Source organism: Schistocerca serialis, chromosome 7 (assembly GCF_023864345.2).
Source record: "Schistocerca serialis cubense isolate TAMUIC-IGC-003099 chromosome 7, iqSchSeri2.2, whole genome shotgun sequence".
Lineage (NCBI taxonomy): Eukaryota > Metazoa > Arthropoda > Insecta > Orthoptera > Acrididae > Schistocerca > Schistocerca serialis.
The window spans coordinates 108,235,265-108,260,329 of NC_064644.1; the positions used below are offsets into that span (position 1 = coordinate 108,235,265).

Genomic DNA, 25,065 nt, shown 5'->3' on the forward strand with positions numbered 1-25,065 from the left:
GAAAACTATATGTTGTCACTTTTAAATACAAATTTATGCCACCAATAGCCGGCTGAAGTGGCCGTGCGGTTCAAGGCGCTGCAGTCTGGAACCGCAAGACCGCTACGGTCTCAGGTTCGAATCCTGCCTCGTGCATGGATGTTTGTGATGTCCTTAGGTTAGTTAGGTTTAACTAGTTCTAAGTTCTAGGGGACTAATGACCTCAGCAGTTGAGTCCCATAGTGCTCAGAACCATTTTTATGCCACCAATTTCACTCTATATACAGTTTGGAATACAGCATTCGCGTGTACAACACATACATTCCCCAGTAGCCAGTTGAAGGTTTTCACCTTACCTGTTACCCAAAATACATGCAAATTTCGATGGTTCTGATGCTCGCACAGTGCCTTGTGAATGTTCACTTTCAACTACAGGGTGTACGGAAATTCCCGTTACAAACTTCTAGGATTTGTAGAGGGGAGTGAGTACGTAATATTTTGAATAGGAAGCCATGTCTGGAAAAATAGCCTTCCTGTTCTATGACGCTTCCAATTCAGATGTTTAACTCGCCCACTTCTGCTTAACAAATTGAATTAGGCGTGACGCGGTACAGTTATTAGGTAACAATTCGACAGGAAATGTAATGAAACATCCATTTATCACTTAAGCACATTTGTTTGTATTAACACTTGAACATTGTTTGTCTACATTATTACTGTATCAGAGACTCACAGGCTTTGAACAAGTCTCGCAGCAAAGCAGACATTAAGTGACATCAGGTGACTGATGTAGTACACGTTATCCTGTCTGCCCTACTGTGTACGAGAACAAGCAACTCTGAGACTTTTCTCTTTACCTCAGCAGACATGGACATGAATTGAAACCAACATAGAAAAGAAATGGTATATTTCTGGACATGAGTTCCTATTCAAAATATTATGTACTCGCTCTCCTGCACAAGTCCTAGATGTTTGTAATGGGAATTTCCAAACACCCTGTATAAGTTCTCGGTTACAGTTGCATGGTATGCCACAAGGAATTTTATTTATTTGAGTCAGTCATAATTTGCACAAAAAATACAAAATTTGCATAATAGCCATTTACATCCATTCTTAAACATTTTCAGATATGTTTCAGTCTCCTAAATTTCGTGACTGCTTATAATTAATATATTTTTACAGAGCCCAGTGTGAGAAATCCAATCACAACAAGAGCCTAGCACTGACTCTCTCTTGAACTCCTGATCACAATACTGCTCACAGACCCAATGCATGCAAAAAAATTCTTGTATAATTTTAACACTATTATGAAAAGGATAGATTGCTACTCACTGTAAAGATGTGTTGAGTTGCAAACAGGCACAGTGAGAAGTCTGTTACACACTGAGCTTTTGGCCAAAGCCTTCTTCAGGAAACAAAGGAAAACACACACACATTCGCACAAGCAGGCATTCCTCACGCACACGTGACTGCTGTCTCTGGAAACTCTGGCCAGTTTGCAACTGTCACACTGAATGAAAGCAGCAATCCATAATGAGTTAGAGGAAGGATAGGGATACTAGGGTATGTGTGGGGAAAGCATATATTGTAATGTTGTTGATGTTCCAAGCTGAACTTTTCTTATGATTTTGATTCACATGTGCCCACAGTTTGTCTCTTGAATCCATCCAGTTATCAAGTTACTTTAGACAAAAATATTAAATAAAATGTTTCAAATAAAACATAAAAGCAAATTAATCCCCTCTTTAAATATGTGAACTACTGTACTACATTTTATAAGTCAAGAGTACCATAAACTGGCTTCTTACAATTCACATTTTTCCACTACATTTGGTCCCTCACCCACTCTGACAATAAAAACAAGAAAATTGACATTATGTAACATAAATTATATGTCTTTAAAAATGAAAATTATTTTCTAAAATAAAATATTTTACAGAAGATTGTTTTGCTACGTTATTGAAAGACTAGAAACATTCTCAAACTTCTTTGCTGACTTTTACATATAATATGCACGAACTTGTCAGGAAGTTACTTATTCGTGAAAACTCTAAATTATGTTCTTCATGTATTTCAAAAAGCACTGTCGATATGAGGCTTAAATTGCTATGGTAATAAGCTATTAACACTACAAACTGTTACACAAAGTTTTGTTCCATTTAGTGTATGGCAAGGGTGTAGTTAAATTTTTAATAGTAAATGCGACGCAAGGATGCTGCAGATGGCACATTTGTTTACAGAGCTCTGTACTTTCCAGAATATTACGTGTACAAATATAATTTATGCCTGAATAGAACTGTAAACTCACCAAGTTTGTATTTTGCATTCTAAAAATGTTCTCAGAGCACCCCTATGGTTATATGACACTCAGCCAAACAGTAGTCATGTCTGTTCCATATCTTAAAGGAGCAACATGCTGTCAGTGGTCATCACACTGAGCTGTTCCAGCATTCTTGGCAGTGGGGTTATCAAACATGGTCCTTAATGTCACAAGGCCTTATGTCAGGCAACTTGGTGGAGGGGGGGGGGGGGGGGGGGGGCAAGGGCACAGAGCTATATCACCTTCTACACTACACCCAATCCAGGAATGCGGAAGTTCATCATTCTGGTAGTGACAAACATCAGTGCTCCAAAAGGGTGTGCTCCACCTTGTTGGAAAATGAAATTCTCAGAAACAGCAGTCAGCTATGGAAACAACCATTACAGCAATGTATCAAGGTAAGAGGTACCCATCACACTCTTCTCACAGAAGAAAAGCGTCCCATATAGCTTCATCTGTGACATTTGCACAGCAAAAATTAACCTTTGGTGGATCTTGTTCATGCACCACAATTTCATGAGGATTTTTAGTGCCCCACACTCTGATTGTTGCGATTAACCTTTCCAGATAAATGGAAGGTTGCTTCATCACTGAGTATCGGCTTGAAGGTGAGCTGTTCATCCTCTGGTACTTCCTAAGCGCCAGCTGTGATCTTCTGGTTTTAATCATTGCACAGGGTACAGATAGTATGGTTTGAAATGTAAACACCATTGCAAAATCCCCCACACAATATGCTATGGTATTCAAAGTTCATAGCTTGCACTGACAATTGATTTTTTTGGGCTGCGTACGGAACTTCCTCACCCTCTCCACAGTTGCATGTAGCACACATTGTCGACCATTACGTTTCTGTTTACAGAGGCAACCAGTCCCCCTAAATTATTAATACCAATGCACAATGCTCTGTTTACATGGCATGTCTTTTCCATGATTCCTACTGAAAGCAAACTGCACTGTTATAACAGATAAACATATTGCATATTTCAGTACACAAAAACTCTTTCCGTACTTTGTTGCCATTTTGTCAGGAAAGTACACTTGTAATGCCAGCTGATGGGCACAATGCAAACTTGGTGAATTTATGTTTGCTTTTATGCATCAGCTTTTTATTTTTTTTATTTTTTTATTTTTTTTTTTTACATGTAGTGCTTTGGAAAATATAAAGCCTTGAAAGTGAATGAATAATATATAGTAGCCCTATATTTTGCCACTTGTAATGTAGAGACAAAAACATCTGTCATTGTGAAGCATGTATGAAGCAGCTGTTGTTCGATTCTACAGGGTATCCAGTAGAAGAGCCACCAATTTCAAAATTAAATATCTCCAGAACTATGATTGTTATACGAGTGCAACAAAAGGTTGGGAAAGATGTAAGAATTTTATGCAGAAGTTTTGAAATAACTTAAAACACTTCTAACAGATGGCGCCATACAGTGTACAGCTCATACAGTATCAGCATGCATAATTAAACTTTTTTTTTCTGGAAACAGTTTTTGCAATCACATCACAGTCTTTTTGAAATGTCCACCACTCACTGTGTGGAGGTGGTGCAAATGAACAGTGAAATTTCCTATCACATCCTGTAATTTTTCAATGGAAATGGATTCAAATGCCACACCGGTAGCCAATTAATGTTCCTCCAGTGGGGTGGGAAGGTTCCATAAACAGTGTCTTTCAATATGCCCACAAAAAGTAGTCACAAGGAGCCAGATTGGATAAATATGGAGGCCAATTCATCCTTGGGCTGCAAATAGAAGCTTGACCGATGACAGTTTTTACAGATCATAAACCCATTACCTCTGTGCCCAAACATGGTAATGACAAATGCTCATCAAGACAGTTCTGTTACATTGCATTCATAAGCCAGTTTACAACAGATATTCACCGTTTAAAGGGGGTGCAAAATTTAGTGGCTGATTGCTTTTCCTGTATTTATTTTATGGAGAACTTGCTGTGGAACAAGCCAAGTACCCACAGTGGCAACAACTGTTAAATGACTCATCTACAGGCCAAAAATTGAACAAATTCCAGTAATGAACTCTTAAGTTGAATCTGTTGTGTGACGTATCTCTGAACAAACCATGACCATATACGAGGGTCAGTCAAAAAGTAATGCCTCCTATTTTTTTTTCTACGTTTAATTGTCAGGAAATTTAAATGCAATTACATAGGTTGAAAACCACAACATTGAGGATCATTTTGTCATTTTTCAATGTAATCTCCGCCCATCTCTACAGTTTTGGTCCATCTTTGAACAAGGGCATGTATCCCAGCACGGTAAAAATCACAGCTCTGCTTCCTAAGCCATTGACGCACGGATGTTTTGACGGCCTCCTCATCTTCAAAATGAATCCCACGATGAGCTTCTTTTAGTGGCCCGAACAGATGGAAGTCTGATGGTGCCAGGTCAGGGCTGTATGGGGGATGAGGCAAAACTTCCCATCCAATTTTGACAATCTCATCAGAGGTGTGACGACTGGTGTGTGGTCTTGCATTGTCATGCAAAAGAAGAACATCTGCCATTGATTTTGTTGGGCGAACTCGCTGAAGACGTGCTTTAAGTTTGTTGAGGGTTGTGACGTATTGAACAGAATTTATTGTGCATCCCTGCTCCAAAAAATCAACCAGAATCACACCCTCTGTATCCCAGAAAACTGTTGCCATAACTTTCCCTGCCGATCGCACAGTTTTGAATTTTTTCTTCCTCGGCGAGCTTGTGTGACGCCACTCCATTGACTGCCTCTTTGATTCGGGTTAAAAAAAATGCACCCATGTTTCGTCCCCGGTCACAATTTTTTTCAGAAACTCATCTCCCTCCAAACGGAAGCGCTGCAAGTGTTGGGAGGCTATTGTTTTCCTTGCCTCTTTATTCTGATCGGTTAACATTCTTGGAACCCACCGTGCACAAACTTTTGAGTACCCCAATTGTTTAATAATCGTGATCACACTGCCTTTACTAAGAGAAATAATGCGACACACTTCATCTGCAGTCACCCGACGGTCACCACGAATGATGTCATCAACTTGCTGAATGTTGTGTGGAGTCACTGCACTCACCGGCCTGCCACTCCGCTTTTCGTCAGTCAACGGTGTTTGCCCTTCAGCTTCCTTACAACGACGAACCCATCGTCTAACAGTGCTGACATCCACTGTCACAACACCATACACCTTCTTCAGTCTTTCATGAATGCGTATGGGCGTTTCACTTTCTGCATTCAAGAATTCAATCACACAACGCTGTCTCAAACGAACATCGATGTCGGCCATCTTACAAACTTCTGCTGTGCTGCCACCTGTTGACACAGAAAGTTACTACTGCAGTGGATTGCAGAAGAAGGTTTGAGGAATGGCGCCAAATTCAAATTTTCCACTTAACTTAATTTCTATAAGTAGAAAAAAAATGGGAGGCATTACTTTTTGACCGACCCTCGTATTTTGAAGAAGTTCTGAAAGACAGCCTTCGACAGCATCCATGGCCTATCTCATCCTCAGCCAACACTACAATCAGCTATACTTATGGAAAGTTTTGTGTGGTCTTCTGTGAAGAAAGAGACGTGCAAGTGGACGTATTCCTGCATTCCGTGTCAGCAAAATAAAGTGGGCTGTCCGGTACTTGCTGATCTTGGTAACTTTCAAAGTGCACTGGCTAGATGCGCCCACATTCAAATCGACCTGGTAGGCCCTCTCCCACCATCAGAAGGATACAGATTCCTATTCACAGCCATAGGCAGACGTACAAGGTAGGCAGAGGCAATGCCGATAGCCAATATATCAGCTGAAACAACTGCAAAAATGTTTGTGTACTAGAATTGCACACTTCGGTTATCCTCTCCATGTTAGGACTGATCAAGGATGTCAGATTGAATCCCTGATGATTCTGGAGCTAGACAGACTGTGCAATCTCTAATGAATCCACACAACCAGCTACCACCCTGCCAGTAATGATATGGTAGAATAATGAAACAGAATCTTGAAAGTGTCACTAATGAATCACCAAGAAAAATGGACAGATATGCTATGCTTAGTGCTATTAGGCCTTCGAATGACATAGAAATCCAACATCAGGGCATCTGTGACAGAAATGGTTTATGGTGAACACCTACAGATCCCACTGGACTATTTAGCCAGTATCACTGACACATAGAGAGGAACTTCCATGGTTAGTGCAGCAGTTAAGTACTATTGCATCAAAATATGTTGTCACACCCTTCTCACCAAGGTGGTATCGTGGGTTTGTACACAAAGACTTCCACAGCTGTTTACACATGATGCTGCAAATGGACTCAGTTAAGTCGTCCCTACGGCTTCCATACACTGGCACTTTTCTGATGTTGAGCAGAGGCATTCATGCCGTAGACAAATTGTGCAATGGCATGCCATTTAAAGGTGCAGTTGAACATGCTAAACCGATGTGCATTTCACCCACAACCGCCTCAAACATCTCACCAACAAGTCAAACCACAACCAGGCCAGAACAGTTGAGTAAACCCACACCACCACACCACAGCTGATGGACAAACCAATGCCACAGCTGACAGTGCCACTGCCAGCCAGACATCCAACCCATACAAGAATTGTTCGGCAAAGCATGTTCAAATACCAAGACATCCCAGCTGCTTTGCACTATGAGAGGGAGGTTGTGAGTAGCTGTCTCCAAGTGAAATTGATCATCCATGTTATTGTGCTATCATCAATAAGCAGTATGTTATTGAGCCCAAACATTTCTCAGAACTAAGGAAATACTGCACCCAACCTGTTTGCCATAATCCATGGCTTTCAGGATGTTTTGTGAGAAGAGCATGTGTTTGGATTTGAGTGAACGACGTTTCTGGAATTGTCATTCTGTTGGAGGTACAGTGTTACATTTGAGTTCAGAATATGTTACAAGATTCTAAAACAGATGGATTCAGTGACAATGGATCACTTGTGCTTCTCTTCTTGTAGACAGATATGACCTTCCCTTTCTTCCAACCATTTGCATAGTTATTTGTTTGAAAGATCTGTGTTATATTATGTACAGCAGTCTTGGTGTGCAGATTGCTATTCTTCTAGTTATCAGGCTGGCACTTAGCTTTCCCACTGGGCGTGGTGGGTTTGATGGATTGGCGAGGGGTACGGGAGTCTCTCGGAGGAGTAAGGTAGCTATAGCAAGACAGATGGCCTGGATATAAACTCTTTATTGTTCCAACAAGTTAACAATGGCTAGAGGTACATGCCCTTGTCCCGCGGTGCAGTTTGACGTCCATCCCTGCCATCCTTGTTGTGCGGCATGGTCAGCCATCTTTCTTGCGGCCCTCTGCAGCGAGCAGAATTACCTGTGTCAAATGCTGATGCAACTGACTGGTGTTGTCACACTCCTAGCGAGGTGGCCAGGTACAGGCTGGGTTCAGGTGCAGGCTCAGCTTGGTGGCAGCCGGCCTGTTGGGGGACGGGGTGGTGAGGGAGGCACCCCTGTACAAATCCTAGACCTGTATTGGGCTGCTGGCTGTGGCTTAATGTGAGATGGTGGAGCAGCCTCAAGGTAGAAGCCGACACGCCGACAGTTGACGAGTCCATGACCCGCCAATCCAACCAATGAGCCGATGTCTTGCCTGGCTGGATGACCAGTATAGAGCCATGCGCGACTCGTGTTCGTGCCGTTTATTACTTGACGTCTTGTCTGTTCTGTACTGCCGTCCTGTTTCTTATCCGATTTACTGGCGTCACTAAGTTGCTGGCCTGCCTGCCTGTGAGTGGCAGCAGCAGCGCTATCGATAAGAGCACTGTCATACTATCTTTGGAGCAACCGCCAGTATTTCCGGGTCATGGTGTGCGGGGAGTTGAGTCGCAATGGAGCTCCAGTGAGGTCTGGACAGCCAGTACTCGCCTGATCGCTGGCAACACGCATGCACTGTCCGACGGAAGGAGACTTGAGACGGAACAACCATTGGTTGGTCATTCGGTCGGTCGTCTCATTGGGCAACGTGTATTTGGTCTTCTGACCACTTCTGGGCCCCTTCAATGGTCATCTTGCGGGACTTGGGTCGGTTCCTTCCTTGTACTGAGATGTCGGGTGGCCAATGGGCCGGTGTTCCCTCTGCGTGGTTGGGTCCGAGCTAGTGTCTCCAGGACGACGTCCGTCCGAGGGAAGTGGGGACGGAGCAGCAGTGAGGTCCGGACAACCATGAGTCGCCTGACTGTTGTCAGCACACACGAGTTCAGTGGGGACTACCTTGGTTGGTCGGTCGTCTCATCAGATGATGATTATTTGGTCGCCGACTGCTTCCGGGTTCTCTGTGTGTGTGTCGACTTGTGATTCCTCCTAGTTGTTCCACAGTGACTGGTTTTAGTATTGTTCGAGTTGTTTGTGTTAGTGTTTCGCGGAACCATATGTTGCTTGTGTGGTTTTGACTGAGCAGTTATTTTAATGCTGCCTGCATGCTGGATTGAGTGGGTCGGTTGGGACAGAGCAGCGAGGAAGCCTCTGAGGCGCAAGGTCAGGCTGGGGCCGCTGGTGGCATGCACGCGTGGTTGGATTTGTGAGGCGCTAGACGCGAGAGCTACAAAATTCATCGCCCACTGAATGTGGACACTGAAGTTGAGTGATCAGTTAACCTGTTATGAAACCTCAGCTGCTGTGACATCTCTTCATTCATTGCCGGTTGTTGCCTTCTGGGCCGTTCCCACAAGCAGCAATGTATGGTGTATGGGAGTCGGCGAAATTTTGCAGCCGTCTTCCTGTATGATGTTTAACTATTGAATTGGTTGATAATTATTAGTGAAGTGCACCAGCGGTATCTTCTGCTTTGTGGCCGTTAACATTCCAGTTACCTGCCCTGGTTGTGATCGTAGATTTCTGGCAGTGTGTTTTTCCTCACCATGTTGATGCTGTCCGGCACGGTGTGTAGTTCTACAGCCTTTGGTGTTGTTCATATTTTTGAGTGGTTATTGTATCTTGACTGTTTTTAGACGCCAATTTTCAAGACATAGTGCTGCTGGTATCTTTGTCCTTGCTGATTTTTCCATTGTTGTGCTCTTTGTCAGGCAGAAGGAAATTGATTAGGTTGTTGGTCGGTCCTTCAGCCATCCCTGGGACGTGTTGCCATCCGATTATTTAGTATTACGCTTGACTGCCTGTCTCACCTAAACTTGTGCTAGAGTTGCCTCCTCAGGCCGACCCTTGGAGCACTTCTGAGCACCACTGCTCTGTTGTTTTAGATTGTGATTTTCTTTTAGTCTCAAGTACTGTGCGAGGCCTTCAGCCGTCTATTAATTTAGTTTGTTTTGATGTTAAGATAAGGCCTTCAGCCATCTTAAATGAAAACTTTGAAGATTATTGCTTAAACTAAATTTTTTTAAGAAAAAAAGGGAATTTTGCCCATTGGAAATCCCTGTTATTATCCAGGCCTTAAGCCTTGAGTTGTTCTATGTTCACTATGTGGCCTTCAGCCAAACTTTATGTGAAATGTTTTAAGATAAGCCCTTCAGCTGTCTAGAATTAAAATTTAAAAATTCACTTGTTTAAAACCTTTCAAAATTTCTTCTCCATCTGAAATTCTTGTTATCCAGGCCTTAAGCCCTCAGTGTGTGACCTTCATCCGTGTTTTTATGTAAAATTTTGTAACTAAGGCCTTCAGCCATGTGTATTCTTTAAGGCAACTTTAATAACTTGTGTTCGGGCCTTCAGCCATATTGTTTTGAATGCTTTTAAAGACAAAATGTGATTAAGTGTTTTAGGAAAGTAAAGTTTGTATGTTTTGTGCAACTGACAATAACTGATTTTGACCCCTTTCTACAACTATAACCTGCTCCGCCCTGTCCTGCGAAACCAGATTTCAAGTATTTATATGCGCCAGAGTGAGTCTGTAGTATTGTACTGGGTTCTGAAGTCATGTTTGCAACATACTGCAGTGCCCCCTGTTACAGAAAGCACTGGGACACCGACTGGCAGGTGACACCAGTTGTTGTGGCTCAACCCTTGCTCTGTGTATCGCTGCAAGTGGGCCACTTTATTGCAATAAGCCCATCTAACTAGTCCTCGATCTTGACATATGGTTAAGTGAGAGGGGCCAACTCCACTGCAAATTCTGTATAGAGTCTGCCAGAGATTTTTTCAGCTGTAAGGATTTGTTAAATTTGAGCAATTCCAGTTGTTTCTTAAACTCAGTGACAGTTAATATTGTTGTATAGTTTTTGGAACGAAGACTTCCCTGGAAGTGCTCTTATTGTGCATAGACAAAATGAACTTTCTTTCACAGCAGAGTGTTTTTTATACACCCACAGAATATTTTATAAAATTTTAATATTCCATGAATAAATAAGTGGCAGAAATTATAGATGTTGAGTTGTGGGAACTGAATGGTGACTAAACAATACACAACGTGCAACATTGCTTCCCCCCCCCCCCTTTCCCTCCCTCCCCCGCCCTCAGGAAGCAATGACCCACTGTTTCAGAGTGGAATTAGCTTCCTAGATCTAGTCAGTGGTCCTTCATACAGTGGTGCTGGTGGATCCTCATGTTCTGGTTGTTTTGCTACATCCTCATAATCAATGCTGTGTTCAAAGATATACCTGCCATGGCATAACAGTCATCGGATAGGTCTTCATGTTGCTTGTGACAGAAGCCCCCTTCTCATTTTTCACCTGAAGATGATGGATACAGAATCCATTGAAATGTTACAACAAGAGGATGATACCAATCAGCTGCTAACCCCAAAATATTTCACATCTACCATATTGCGGACTTCATCCATGTTTTCATCTGATGTTGCAGTGTTGGTGAGTCATTTGGATCATTCACAAGAGATTTAAGACCATGTTTAAATTGAGTGCACGTTTCTTAACTGCTAAAGGTGGAGCAGGCTCCTCATTAACCTTCACCAACCTAAAGTAAATTTATTTGGCAATGAACATGCAACACGGAGAATTATGTGATGCATGGTATTCCAGTTTCTTCAGTTGAACAGAGAAGAAATGCGCATGCACATGTGTACACAGGTGCACCTGCAACTATACAGTTTTAATTGTGGTATATATCCAAAGAGTCTTGTCAAAAATTGATATTTGGTTTGCCTTCTGTTCTTACTGCAGAATCATCTAGAATTTTTTGTTCTTTATTCAGTGCTGGGAATGTGGTATTAGATTTATATCTTAACAGTTGTTCTGAATTAGAGTATGACACTTGTGCTAGAAGCACTTTTTATGTTACTATTAAAACCAATCCATAACGGCAATTTGAGTAACTTTTGTTTAGTGCATTATTATGGATATCATTCATTGTACATGTTGATTCACATTGCTAGTGCATGTGAACAATACATACCAAGCTTAACTTCACAGTTTCTAAGAAATTTGTGTTGTGTTTTAGCCTACAGATGAAGAAGAAATCGAAACATTATTTCCTGAACTCAGGGAGGCCGCAAATGCAGTGCCGTGGAAATACGTACAGCCATTACCAGGTCAGTACTGTATTGCTTATCCTACTTTTTGTTATGTTTATCTGTAGACTGTTTTAAGACTGGTGGCAGGGAACAGCCCAGTTCTATATATTTCTGTCAGTTGCTGACTAGTACAGGACATTAGCAATATAAATTATCCTTTCAGTAGTAGCTGATGCTAAAACAAGGAATGTGAAAAGGCATAAGATGGTGCCCAATGAAACAATAGTGAATGGCTTGAATCCTTTAGACCAGAAAATACATTTCTGAATTGAGGAACAAATGAAAAAGTTACTGGAATTCACTTCTGGAGATTACAGTACAAGAGTATTTATTAAATAAGGGATACGACTGCCAATTTGGACAAGTACTTATAAAGACAATCATTATCAAACTAATTATTTGATAATATTACAAATCTCTAATAGTAATAATATAAAAATAATGATACTAAGGTACCTGGAGGTGTTGAACAAAAGTGTCGCATTGTAATAAAAAGAATTGGAATGAGAGAAGCAGGACAGATGAACAAGAGACATTACAGAAACAGTAATTGCCCATATTACAGGCCAGAATTTCCAAAATGGTCCCACAGTATGATGACTACCAACACAACTAAACTGGAGCATCTAATTAGACGTTTTGTGAATTGGAATAGCAGTTTAAGTGGCATGTGCAAGAAAAGTTAGTGAAGGCTGTTGTTCCTGAAGTTAGAATGAAGACTCCACTGACATGAAAGTAATGTTCCAACTGCAGACATCATATAATTCAAAGTGGATGTGGGCTGATGTGTGAGGATGACGAAGACATTGAGGCATATGTTATGACACTTTCTGTGGCGTGTAATGAAACTCTGATTTGGTTTTATTTCCATAATTTAGACATCCAATAAGTGGCATCTGTTTACAAGAGGTAGTGCACACTTTTTGTGGATCTTAAGATATTTTGTTTCAGTAAGACAAATTGTAATTTTAATAAGTCGGAATTTGTTCAGTAAAAGAAGTCTCTAGAAGCATCTAAAAAATATGGGGTGGAGAACGCCTGATATTCATGATCATCATACTGTAAGTACATTTGGTATTTCCCGTTATCAGCCATTCAGCTGTTAAAAAATATATTGCAGGATTCTTGTATCCCGCATTTTTGTCTTTATTCAGTTGTGCTGGAAGAGATGACTTTCAGTATCCTGCTTAGTTGTGGAGTCTGACTGTGAATGGAGGAGGGGTTGCAGAAAAATAAAAAAAGTTTTTCTGTCCAGGAAGTTGCATCTTGTCTTGATTTTCCACCTAGGGGCCTCACAGTTATTGTGAATTGAGGTTTATTTGTCTCATAATGTACATAATCGAAATCACTTGATCCAGGTATGGGAGATGCCTCAAATTGTGGTAAAATTTCACCATAAACAAAGAACAGCTGATGTTAACAAAGAGCATAATAATAATAATAATAATAATAATAATAATACAGTTTTGCTATACATACATACAATAAAATCTAATGCTTAATTACCCCTTGCTCAAATTATTATTTCATCCTCAATGAATTCTTCTATTGAATAGTAGCATTTCTCCTACAGAATCTGCTGTAGCCTTGTTTTAAAATTTCAGGCTTCATATTAAATATGTTTTTGCCCTGTATACTGTGGAGTCCATGCATATAATTTATGTATGGGTAACATGAAATTATTTTTATTTCTTGTATTATAAGAATAGTTAAAATGATTTTCCTCAAATAATTTTTTCTGCTGTGTAGGAAGATTATAATTTCATAAATGTATATGGAAGGAACAGTCAGGATTCATAGTTTCCGAAATAATGGGCAACAAGATGCTGCTGCGCAGCACACATGTATTGGAAATTTTCTTTTGCAGTTTCAGTATTCAAGAAACACTACTTGAACTTCCTCAAAAAATTATCCCATATCTAATGACATATTCGAATTAACTATGATAAGCAATTTTTCGTGTACTCAAGTAAGTGGAATTTGTTAGTATTTGCATTGCAAATGGAAAACTGCTTAGTTGATTTGATAGGAAATCAATATGTGTGTTCCAGTTTAAGTTCTAGTCCTCATTTAGTTCCAGGAATTTGACCGTGTCAACTTATTTCATAGGTTGGTTGTTATGTTGTATTTTAAGTTCCACACATTTTGAATGAATGTTTGGTTTTGAAATGTACCATATTGGTTTTTGCACTGTTCAGTTTCAACCTATTTAACTGGAACCAGTTTTCTGAGGTATCCAGTGTGCTTACGATGGAGCTCAGAATTTTTTCTGCATCATCATCTTCAATTAAAACAGAAGTATCATCTGCAAACAGAACTGATGGGGAATTTATATTTATAAATAAGTCATTTACATAGAATAGGAATAGGATTGGCCCCAAAATGGAGCCTTGAGGCACATCTTGTGATACTGTATCCATTTAGAATAATAATTCACTGCATCTGAGGTGATAGTTACCCTTTGTTTTCTGTTGTGTAAGTATGATATTAGCCAATTTAGAGCATTGTCCTTAATCCCCTATTTGTCTAATCTGTAGATAAGCAAGTCATGGTTCACGGAGTCAAATGCCTTTGTGAGATCACAGGATACCTGCAACTTTACTCCTCTGATCCAATGATTTGCCTATCTTTTCAATGAACTTAGTCACTGTTTTTTCATAGTTGAAATCCAAATTGGTTTTAATACTATCATTTTTTACAATAAAGTTTTTGATCTGGTTTGCAGCTACTTTCTCTAACACTTTTGACAGGACTGGTAGAACAGAAATAGGCCAATAGTTTCCTATGTCTTGCCTCAACCCTTTGTTGAACAAAGGCCTGACTTCGGGAAACTTCAAAACAGTGGGAAAGTATCCCCGTTCAAAAGATTGGTTGAATATTTTAATTAGGGGAGGTGCTATTATGCCTCACACCATATAATCACACTAGTAGATATCCTATCCCACGACTTTTTAAAAAGCCATAAAATACTCAGCTTCTTGGTGGATTTCAAAGGAGTTACTTTACTCTGATACTCTACTACATCAACATCTGACTTTGACACATTTATGAAGAATGCATTTAAACACTCTAGTATTTGAGCCAGGTTTACAATAAAGCTATCATCTGCTTCAGTCTAAACATCTTCAAGTACTAACTCTAACACTTTTTATTATATTTCAGTTCATTGTGGGGTTTCCTCTTCCTGGCACTAGGAATTTTTGTGCCCTGAGTTAACCATTCAAGTTTATTAGTCATTATGTTGTATGTGGTTCTAAGTGGAAAAGTTTCTTTAAATATTTCAAGAAAGCTGCTTAAAAAATTGTTAAAGTTTCTATTACTTGAAATACAGCTGTGTAAGGCCATCAGCCTTTCTTAACTTATTTCTAAATGTAACTGATTTTTTCCCCATTGAAGTTCCTTTTCATATGACTTCTGTTACATGAAATTTCTTTCTTAATTTTTGGTAGTTCAATGAATAATGCAGAGTGGCCAAAAATTCCTAAATCCTTGCAAAATTTATAAACATCTTCAAATACATAATTTGTTAGAATATTATCAATACAGGTAGCTGACTGTGCATTTGCTCCAGTCGGTTGCATGAAGTTCATTTTAAAGCCAAAGTTTTTTATTAAGTCAGTGAAATTGACAAATCATTGCTTTCAACTATGATGTTAATATTTAAATCAGCAGCTATTACTATCTTTTTCCTTTCTTTTTTTACTGAGTTTTTCAAGCAAGCAATGAAATTTCACCGGAAAAGCTCCAATTGTAGCTTTCTCTGGTAATCTATAAATAGAAACTATGACGACATTTATGTTACTCGGCTTGATACAGCAGCTTTCAAATATATGTTCTTCATTTACAATGTGTAAAACTTTGCTTCCGCCCTTTTTTCCCCAACATTTGAGACTTTAATGAAACAAATTGATTACACATGTATCATTCAAAATATTTTCCATCACTGGCCACTACTTTCTCCCATACTTTGGGCAGTGTACGAATCCTGTGTTGAAAAAATTGTTCATCTTTTGAAGCAGTCCATGAATCAATCCAATTTGTGACTTCTTCATGAGATCGGAAGTTTGGTCAGCCAGGCCAGGGGCCATTGATCTAAACAGGTTATAGTCAGAGGGAGCAATGTCTCGACAAAATGGCGGGTGGGGTAGGAATTCCCATTTTAATGTTTCCAAGTACGTTTTGACCTCTTTTACAATGTGGGGTCGAGTGTTGACATGCTGCAAAATCACTTTGTCATGCCTCTCGCTGTATTGTGGCCATTTGTCTTTTAATGCTCTGCTGAAACACATTAGTTGCATTCAATTACGAGCACCTATGATTGTTTCACTTGGTTTTAACAACTCATAGTACACGATGCTGAGCTGGTCCCACCAAATGCAGAGCATGATCTTGGAGCTGTGAATATTCGGTTTGGCCGTTGATGTGGAAGCATGGCCGGGATATCCCCATGATTTTTTGCATTTAGGGTTATCGTAATGAACCCATTTTTCACCCCCGGTCTCAGTGTGTTGCAGAAATCCCTTCTGTTTTTGCCGTTCCAGGTCTCTTGGTTTCAGTTCACACGGGACTCAAGTTCCTTCTTTCTGAAACATGCCCATAGCCTTGAGACATTTTGAAATGGCTTGCTGTGTCACTCCCACTAGTCGTGCCAATTCTTCTTGAGTTTGATGTGAGTCTTCACTCAGCAATGTCTCCAATTCTGCATCTTCAAAAACAATCTCTCTTCCACCACTATGCCAGTCTATGGTGTTAAATTCACCGTTCTTGAAGCATTGAAACTGCTCATGACATGTTCTTTCACTAATAGCATCCTTACCATACGTACTAGCATTCGATGAGACTCAGCTGTTTTCTTCATATTGAAATAAAACAGTACCACCTCTGGCAAATGATGAGAACTAGGCTCGTAAACTGACATTTTCAATAAAGAACACCTTTATGATGCCGACACAAATTGACTAATGTTTGAATGAGGTTATGTTGACCGAGGTCCAAGCTAACTGCCTGACGTCTGCAATCTGTTTCTTTCGACCGCTACTTACCGTTGTCGCCACCTATCGGGAAATGGTGAAAGCAAAGTTGTACACCTTGTAAATGATTATAATAATTTCTTATTTCATATTTTGTATCATAATGAGTAAGTATGCAAGAGCCTCCACGTGATTTCTCTCGGCTACAAAAGCTGTTGGCTAATACGAAATTTTCAATTATATTCAGAATTTTGATACTGGTCAGACATGAGCCAGTGTTCATTGAGACAAATAACTTTGATATTTCTACATTCAGATAGAATAATTTGTTATTTGTCCTCTTTATGACTTTCATTTGAAAAGCCAGCACTTAGACCATTTATATTCAAATGCATTATGCAGTGGCATTCTTTTATATTTTGGTCTCAAGCATACTCCTTCTTGGATACCATTTCAGTCTTACCATTTTCATTACCAAACAGTGTTTCTCATCTCCATCATTTCTTATAAGTTTCCCCTATTTCGCAGAATCTTACATGTATCAGCAAACATTTTACTAAAAATTTTGAATCCTAACCTATTTAAATGCCGACTGTCTGTACCTAAACATTTATTGCTTAATAATTTATTTGGATTTATGAATGCAACTCCTAAATCATTAGAGTTTTTGTTTCAATACTGGCTTATCCTCTCAATATATTGATCACTGACTGATTTTCTGTGAATAATACCACTCAGCATAATTCTAGATGTTTTGTAGAGGTTTCTGGCAGATTGAATTTAATTTCTTGTTTCCCTTACAATTTTCTCTTCATTGCTGCTTCTAAGAGAATTTGTACCTTTGTGGATGAAGACTCCTTTTTAGTTACTCCGATTATTCTATGATTACATGATTGGCAAACTTTGGCAACAGCCCCTGTAGTATTACTTCTTTTTCCATGCTGCATGTCTAAGCTCTGACTATTCTTCATGCTCCCACCCCACCCCCTCCCAATAAGGGCCATGAGCTAGAATATGCCCCCTCCCCCTTCCAAGTACTTCCTAAGAAGTGACCAAAATAAGTCTTGTAACTAGGCGAGTTTTCATGTTGGTGACTCTGCGATTATCACACCACCACTTATTATTAACGTATTTTGTCCAGTGGCACTCCCATTATACATATTTGTAAAATGTCATATTTCAACCACCAGGAGTTTTTGACAAATAATTCTTTATTTACAGATGGTTTCAATCCTCAAATCATCTTCAAGCATCTTAATGTTATTTACAACAGCTCACATGATAATATTATTCTTTGCAGGCTTGAGAAAAACCCGTTCATTCAAATAAAAACAGCTACCCAATGAGTAAAATTGCGTTTTTTGGGAATTTTTTTGTATTGACAATAAAGTCCTGATATGTAACCCTATAAGAACATGATGATTTAACCCCCCCCCCCCCCCCCCCCCCACACACACACACACACACACACACACACACACACAAGGAGCAGATACTAGAGGCATTCTACTTTCTTGCTAATATCTTAAGCCCAAGATTCATGGCAAGAATATTAACTGCTGAACAAGAAGAAAGAACGAAGTGCAGAAAACTGGTTCACAGAAATAACCAGAGTGGATTACAAACATTATGTTTAGGATTGCTGATTCTGATTATTTTCCTATCTCTGCATTTTCTAATGCAATCATAACTTAGTTCCATCAAAACAAATGGTGGAAGATAAAGGAGCTGCAAACCTCAAAAGAAGGAAACTTACCAACAGGATTTATTATTATTGTGAAACGCCTCATTTTTTGCCCTGCCAATACTGATCCACTGAGGGAATCTTCTCCACCTACAGGCTTGTTTGGTTAAAATTAAGAAATAATTTAAGAGTGAAAAGAGCAGAGAAATAAGTTAGATATCCTCACAAGCCCTGTGTGAGTGTGTGTTCTTAGAGTCAGTATTTATTACCACCTCTTGAAACTTTGTTAATAGACTTTCTCGAGATAGTTTATGCTATCTTCAAGATCCTTCCAGTTCAGTTCCTCCAGAATCTCTGTGACACTCTCCACAGATCAAACAAACCTGTGACCATTTGTGCTGCATTTTTCTATGTACATTCAATATCCCATGTTAGCCCTATTTGGTATGAGTCCCACACTCTTGAACAATATCCTAGAACCAGTCACATGAATGATTTGTAAGCATCTAACTGACTGCCGTGACTCAAAGCTTGCAATGTGTCATGTGAGAAAAGTGCAAGTTGGTTTCACATGATCTATGTTTTTGGAATCCATGCTGGTTGGCATTGTGTTCAAGATATCTCATTACATTTGATGTCAGAATATGTTCCAAGATGCTACAACTAACCAATGTCAGGGGTATTGGGCAGTAGTTTTGTGGGTCACTTGTAGTACCTGCCTTGTAAATGGGTGTGACGTGTGCTTTTTTCTAATAACTGGGCATCATTTGTTGTTTGAGGGATCTATGATAGATTATAGTTAGAAGAGGAGCTAACTCAGCTGCAAATTCAGTATAGAATCTGATAGAGATTCCATTGGGCTCTGGAGCTTTAATCAGTTTTAACGATTTCGGTAGTTTCTCAACACCACTGACACTAATACTTATTTCATTCATCATTTCAGTGGTATAAGGATTAAATTGGGGAATTCTCCTGGTTTTCCTTTATAAAGGAACATACAAAAACAGAATTAAGCATTTCAGCTTTTGGTTTGCTACCCTCAATTTCAGTTCCTGTCTCATTTCCTAGGGAATGGACATTAACTTTGATTCCACTGACTGACTTTACATACAACCAGAATATCTTTGGGTTTTATGAAAGATAATTTTGCAATATTATGCTACAGTACTCATTGAAGACATCAAACATTGCTCTCTTGACAGCCAAATGTGTTTTGTTCAGTATCTGTCTAGAGCCCTACGCCCTTACACCTATTATATAGTAATCTTGCATTTCTTAAGTTTATTTACAGTGACTGTATTCCATGGAGGGTCCTTCCCGTTATGAACTGTATTACTAGGTACATATCTATCCAGTGCATGGTCACCTATTCTTTTAAACTTGAGCCAGAGTTCTTCCACATGCTCCTAACCTATGCTGAAAGCTTCTCTAAGCTCCTCATTGAGGTATGACACAACTGATTCCTTATCTAGTTTGCTGAAAATTTACATTTATCTGCTTATTTTAGCTGTCCTTTGTACTTTGGCAATCATTGTTGCCACAACCACATCATGGTCACTGATAACAGTTTTGCCTCAGAAAGGTCAGGTGTATTTGTTGCACGACGGTCCAAATCCATGCTCAGCCATCCTGATTTAGTTTTTCTGTGATATGCCCAAATCACTTCAGGCACATGCCGGTATGGTTCCTTTGAAAGTGCGTGGTTGACTTCCTTCCCCATCCTTCCCTAATCTGATGGGGCCAATGACCTCCCTGTTTGATTGCTCCCTCACATTAACCACCCAATCTATTTATTGCCATTAGATCCAATATATTTCCATCATGAGTGGGGTTCCGAACTATATGTTCTACACAGTTTTCAGAGAAGGCATTTAGTAATGTTTCACAGGATGTCTTACCACATCCAAAACTAACAAAACTATTACTTTCCCAATTAATTGTTGGATGATGAAAGTCTGCACCAGTGATTACAGTATGCAGGGTGTATCCGACACGCGAAGTCCGGGAAAAACTGGGAATTTCTTCGTCTGGGAGAAAAATGAGGAAAAAATTTTTTAGAATTCCAGGAATTTTTCATTGTTTTAGTTTTCAGTTAATGTTTTGTAATTTTGACTGGTAAGAAGTGATACTTAACAAAGAATTTTGCTGCATCCTGCTACTGCAAAGTAATGCTGTAACAATAAAACATAAATGGGAAAAAAACCTTAAGTTGCAAATGAAAAGCACCATTTACAACAACAACAAAGCTCAGTGCACATGCCAGCATCTGCCAGCAGGAAAATGCGTTAAAGGCATTAGGACAAAAACTGTTCAATACACCGTATCAACAAACTGCTTCCGATGAGCATGACGTTTACATTATATCCGTTTGAGGCACATGTGCTGTTGAGTCGCATATGAGCAGTACCTTTTCCCGGATCTGGCTACGTAAGTGTAACTATTGCATGTATCAGCAGTAGCAGTAGCAGTAGCCAGATACTATAAGGAAACGTGTTTCTGGTGCACCCAAGCTGCCAGATTCACGCATGCACCAGTGCAGTCTGACAGTCTGAGTAGTATTCAATGTGAGCTGTGTTTATGTTTAGTGATTTTCTGTTTCCTCCGTGTTTACAGCTCTCACATCAAATGAAAACAAAATGGCTTTCTGTGGCCAGGAGTATCAAATGAATTAAAATACATAATTACAGAAGGCTAAAATATGTTATCAATTTCAACTTTCTAATTTTATTTTATTTCCCTGTTTTTGGCAGTTACTTTAATCACCTTGCAGAACAATGAAGTTATTTTTGTTGTTTTGCTAAGAAAATTTGGCTTTCATTTATCTTTTCCGCAGAGACAGTCAATTTATTTGAAACGAAGTGTTTCATTCAACACTATTGGCAATTGTTCACTGAATTCCAACTGCACATTTTCATATTCGGGCATGAATAGCATTTTGCCATAATAAAGAACCAAACATGAAATAATGCAGTACTGGTACTCCAAGAAAATCTGCACTCCGAAAACCACACTGAGAAACTTAATATCAGGTTGGGGCCTACTTCCTTGTGAGTCTGGACATATGAATTATGCATTTTAGTATGGTTTACGAAATTCCGATGCACTATACGTTCAAACATACGGACTTCGTACCTCATCATAGCTGAGCACACGCAGTAACGCCTGTTCTCTGGCAACTGCTGAAACAAACATATTTCTGACAGACTGCAGGAAAATATTGTGAATGGTGGTTTGAAAAGCATTGCTTTCAAAGTAAATTTCCTTCTGCACAAGATGAATTATGTTACGTGTGAGAATGTGCAAGAACAGAGCATTTGACACTCATTTAAAACTTTGAGGACCAGCCACTTAGAAGAATTTTGAGCCCAGAAGACCAGACATTTATGTCATTATTTAAAACTTTACTGGTACAATTTTTGACACACATTAAGATCAGATTAGATTCAGTTTTCATTCCATAAACCCAAAAAAATGTAACACATACCAGGAAACAATCAATATGTGTGCAGGCTTAGCTTTTCTGGTATCTACACTATGTATATTAATTTAAACCATTAACTTTTCCTATTTGTGTGTTCAACTACTTGGCAGTGATGTTGCCATTGGCTCACTACAACACATGTCCTAATGAAAATTTCTGCTGTCGTCAGCAGTCAAGATCATGTGACTTGAACTATGATTGGCTCACACACACACACACACACACACACACACACACACTTTTCCACCCATCATTCACTGACATTCCCTGTGTGTAAGAGGGAGAAGAGGAAGAAGAACCAAGAACATGAAACACCAGACCACATACCATGCCAAAATGCTACAAGAAGTTCAAATGTTGCCATCAAACCTACATGACATCAAACTTTGCTGACATAGTGACAAAATGTATATAGTGTGATGAAGAAAAGATCTCAAATATCTCTCTCAGCTGTTTGCACATGTCAAAGCCAGTTGCCCAGTTCAGGGAGAAGACACCAATTCCATCACCCATATCACTAGTGGTAACCATCCCAGTGACGCAGCTGGAGACACTTCATTTTCTTCCACCATCACCAGACTCTTGGACAACACCCACGGCCATCCTCCTTCCACAACAAAACAGAATACCTGCTAGAGTTGCTTCTCCCAGCAGATAAAAAAAAAAAGGTCATCATACAAATGTGTGAAGAAGAATGTAAGCCCCATATGAAAGCCCATGTGTTGTTCTGCCATTGGCACAAGAGGAAGTTGCAGGTGCTATCATTGAGACATGGAAAGACTCCTGGACAAGAATGCATTTGTAATTTAATGCTGAAAGAAGTGAAGAACAAAACTGTTCCATTCTTCGCATTATTACTAAGACGAGGAAAAATTCTTGTAGTCTTAGAAGTTTGTACAAGCTGTGTTAATTAAGAAGAGCATGGATAAGGATCCAGTGGTTCCTGTCCTCTTAGCATCTTGTGTAAAATACAGGAGCACTTAATGTGTGGCAGCCTACAGTCCCACAGGGAGTTACACGCCCTCAGCCAGAGCCAGTTCACTTTCAGAAAGATCAGATCCATTGACAGTGCAATTAACTGTGTTGTCACCATTGTCGACAACTGTAGCAGCAAGTATGTTGTAGGTGTGATGGGTGACATTGCAGGTGCATTTGATGACCTGTGGTAGCACGCAGTGCTCGTTTGCCTTAGACAAGTTCAGGTCCTAAAATATTTGTACCAGATCGTAGATTATTTGAAGAGCACACTGTGCAGTGAGGCGCAACATCCGCTAAAGTAGAGAGATGAATCGCTAAGGGTTGTTCACAGGGACAATTTTCTGGGACCTAACCACTTAGCCATTACCACCAACTCGATTAAAACCTCTAGTGACATGTCCAGTGCATAAAAAAGTTAGACATTCTGGTTGTGGCAGAGGACTCAAGAGCCATGCTGGAAAGTAAAGCATGCAATGTGCTTGCTCGGATACAAAAGTAGTGCTTAGATATTAAATTAGAAATTTGCAACAAATAAGACTATTTACTGGCTGCTCAATGGCAGTCTTTTCCATTCACTGAATTCTCCTCTGAGAACTATTATTCATGGTATAAAGTAAGTTGATAGGTACAGTGGTTGTTTGAACAAAAAGAGCTGGGCTAGTAATCTTATCTTCCCAACCTTTAAAAATGAATACTACCACAGAAGGGAAGGATGAAAATTCTCAAACTGTATTATGCAATCACATAATTTATAGGTATTGCAAATAAAATTGCTGTGGAATGATACTACAACACCCGCAGAAAGAATTTAAAGATTTATTTGATGATGAAAGAGCAAAAGATTACTGCAACTATTGACAGGTGATTTCTATGTTATTCATTGTTCTGTATATCAAGAAGCAATGTGTGCTAAATTAGCAGCCATGGAGCACATGATGAAACTTGTAGCACAAATAGTAAATTTTCTGAAGTCGCATACACTATTACATTGTCAGTTGCAACAGTTTTTGATGGAACTGAACAATAAGTCTGGAGATGTTATATACTACTGCAAAGAAAGTTGCTTACATAAAGGGGCATGCCTGGAGTGATTTTTTAATTTAAAACCTACCTTTAATGAGTTTATGGAGAAAAATGAAAGCAGGAACAAAAATTATAACATCCAGAATGGTTTGCAGACCACTCCTTTAAGTGGACTTGAATGTCACACTACCTACAGTAAGACACTTCAAGGTGAGAGACAACTTATTTCTGATTTGGTGAGAATGCATTTAAAAAGAAAATCACATTTTGGAAGGGGTAACTTCTGGGAGGGAGGGATCAATTTTTCTGAGCTCACTGGTGTTAAAGAAAACACAAATTTTGAAGACTTCAAGGACACTGCCAAACTCACATCTGTTGCTGAGCTGTTTCTGATATCATTTGCCATTTCAGTTGAAAGCATCTCTGTATGTGTGTGGATGGAATCAATTGATCTGCATTGCATTTCCTATTTAAAGGACAGATTCTTTTATGATACAACTTTTCATGAGTTCTGTTATTTTCCTTGGGAAGAGTTTCCACATCTCCATAATGAGGTTTCAGTCAATATATGTGTGTGAAAGGCTTTTGTTGATTATGAAGATAATGGAGTCATGATCACTTGGCAACCTGTATGACAAAAATGTGCAAAATTGTCTGCTTCTGTCTGTATGACGACAGTTTGTACCAGGTATAAATTTTATTATGTCTTGAGTGTGCCACTATAATTAAATAATACTGAAAATTTTGTTTGTGATCTATTTTGTTGTGGAATATGAAACCAAGCCACATGCAAGATGTTCTCTGTTCCTTAAGAGATTGCATTGCTATCGAAATGCGGTGCATTCAGGTTCCTCCTCTTCCCACTCATTGTGGCATAATAGTGGGTGAGACATTGGGCCAGCTGGGAAGCTTTTTCGGCTACACAGACAGATTGAGGGTTAATTTGCACCTGAGCAATGTAGCGTATATACTGCAGATCTGGTAGCTATCTCTCAAGCCTTGTAGTACATTAGAATGTGCACATCTAGGAACTTTAGAGTCATGTAACCACCATAATATTCATTTCGCCTCTAAACCATGGAGGCATACTCTGAAATGAATTCACTGACAAATCAGCTAAAGAAGCAATTACAGGAGAAAAATTTGGAGTACTAGGCACAGACCTACAATGGCAGCTGTGACACTGTATTTTGAAGACCTTTAATGTGGAA

General features: G+C 39.4%; 1 protein-coding gene across 1 annotated transcript in view; it reads left to right on the plus strand.

Moving 5' to 3' along the window:
* Window positions 1-25,065, plus strand: part of LOC126412136 (PIH1 domain-containing protein 1-like) — a 67,144-nt gene that overhangs the window by 23,184 nt on the left and 18,895 nt on the right. The window contains exon 2 of the mRNA XM_050081583.1: window positions 11,646-11,736. Coding sequence (XP_049937540.1) covers window positions 11,646-11,736 — 91 coding nt within the window. The remainder of the gene's footprint in view (window positions 1-11,645; window positions 11,737-25,065) is intronic.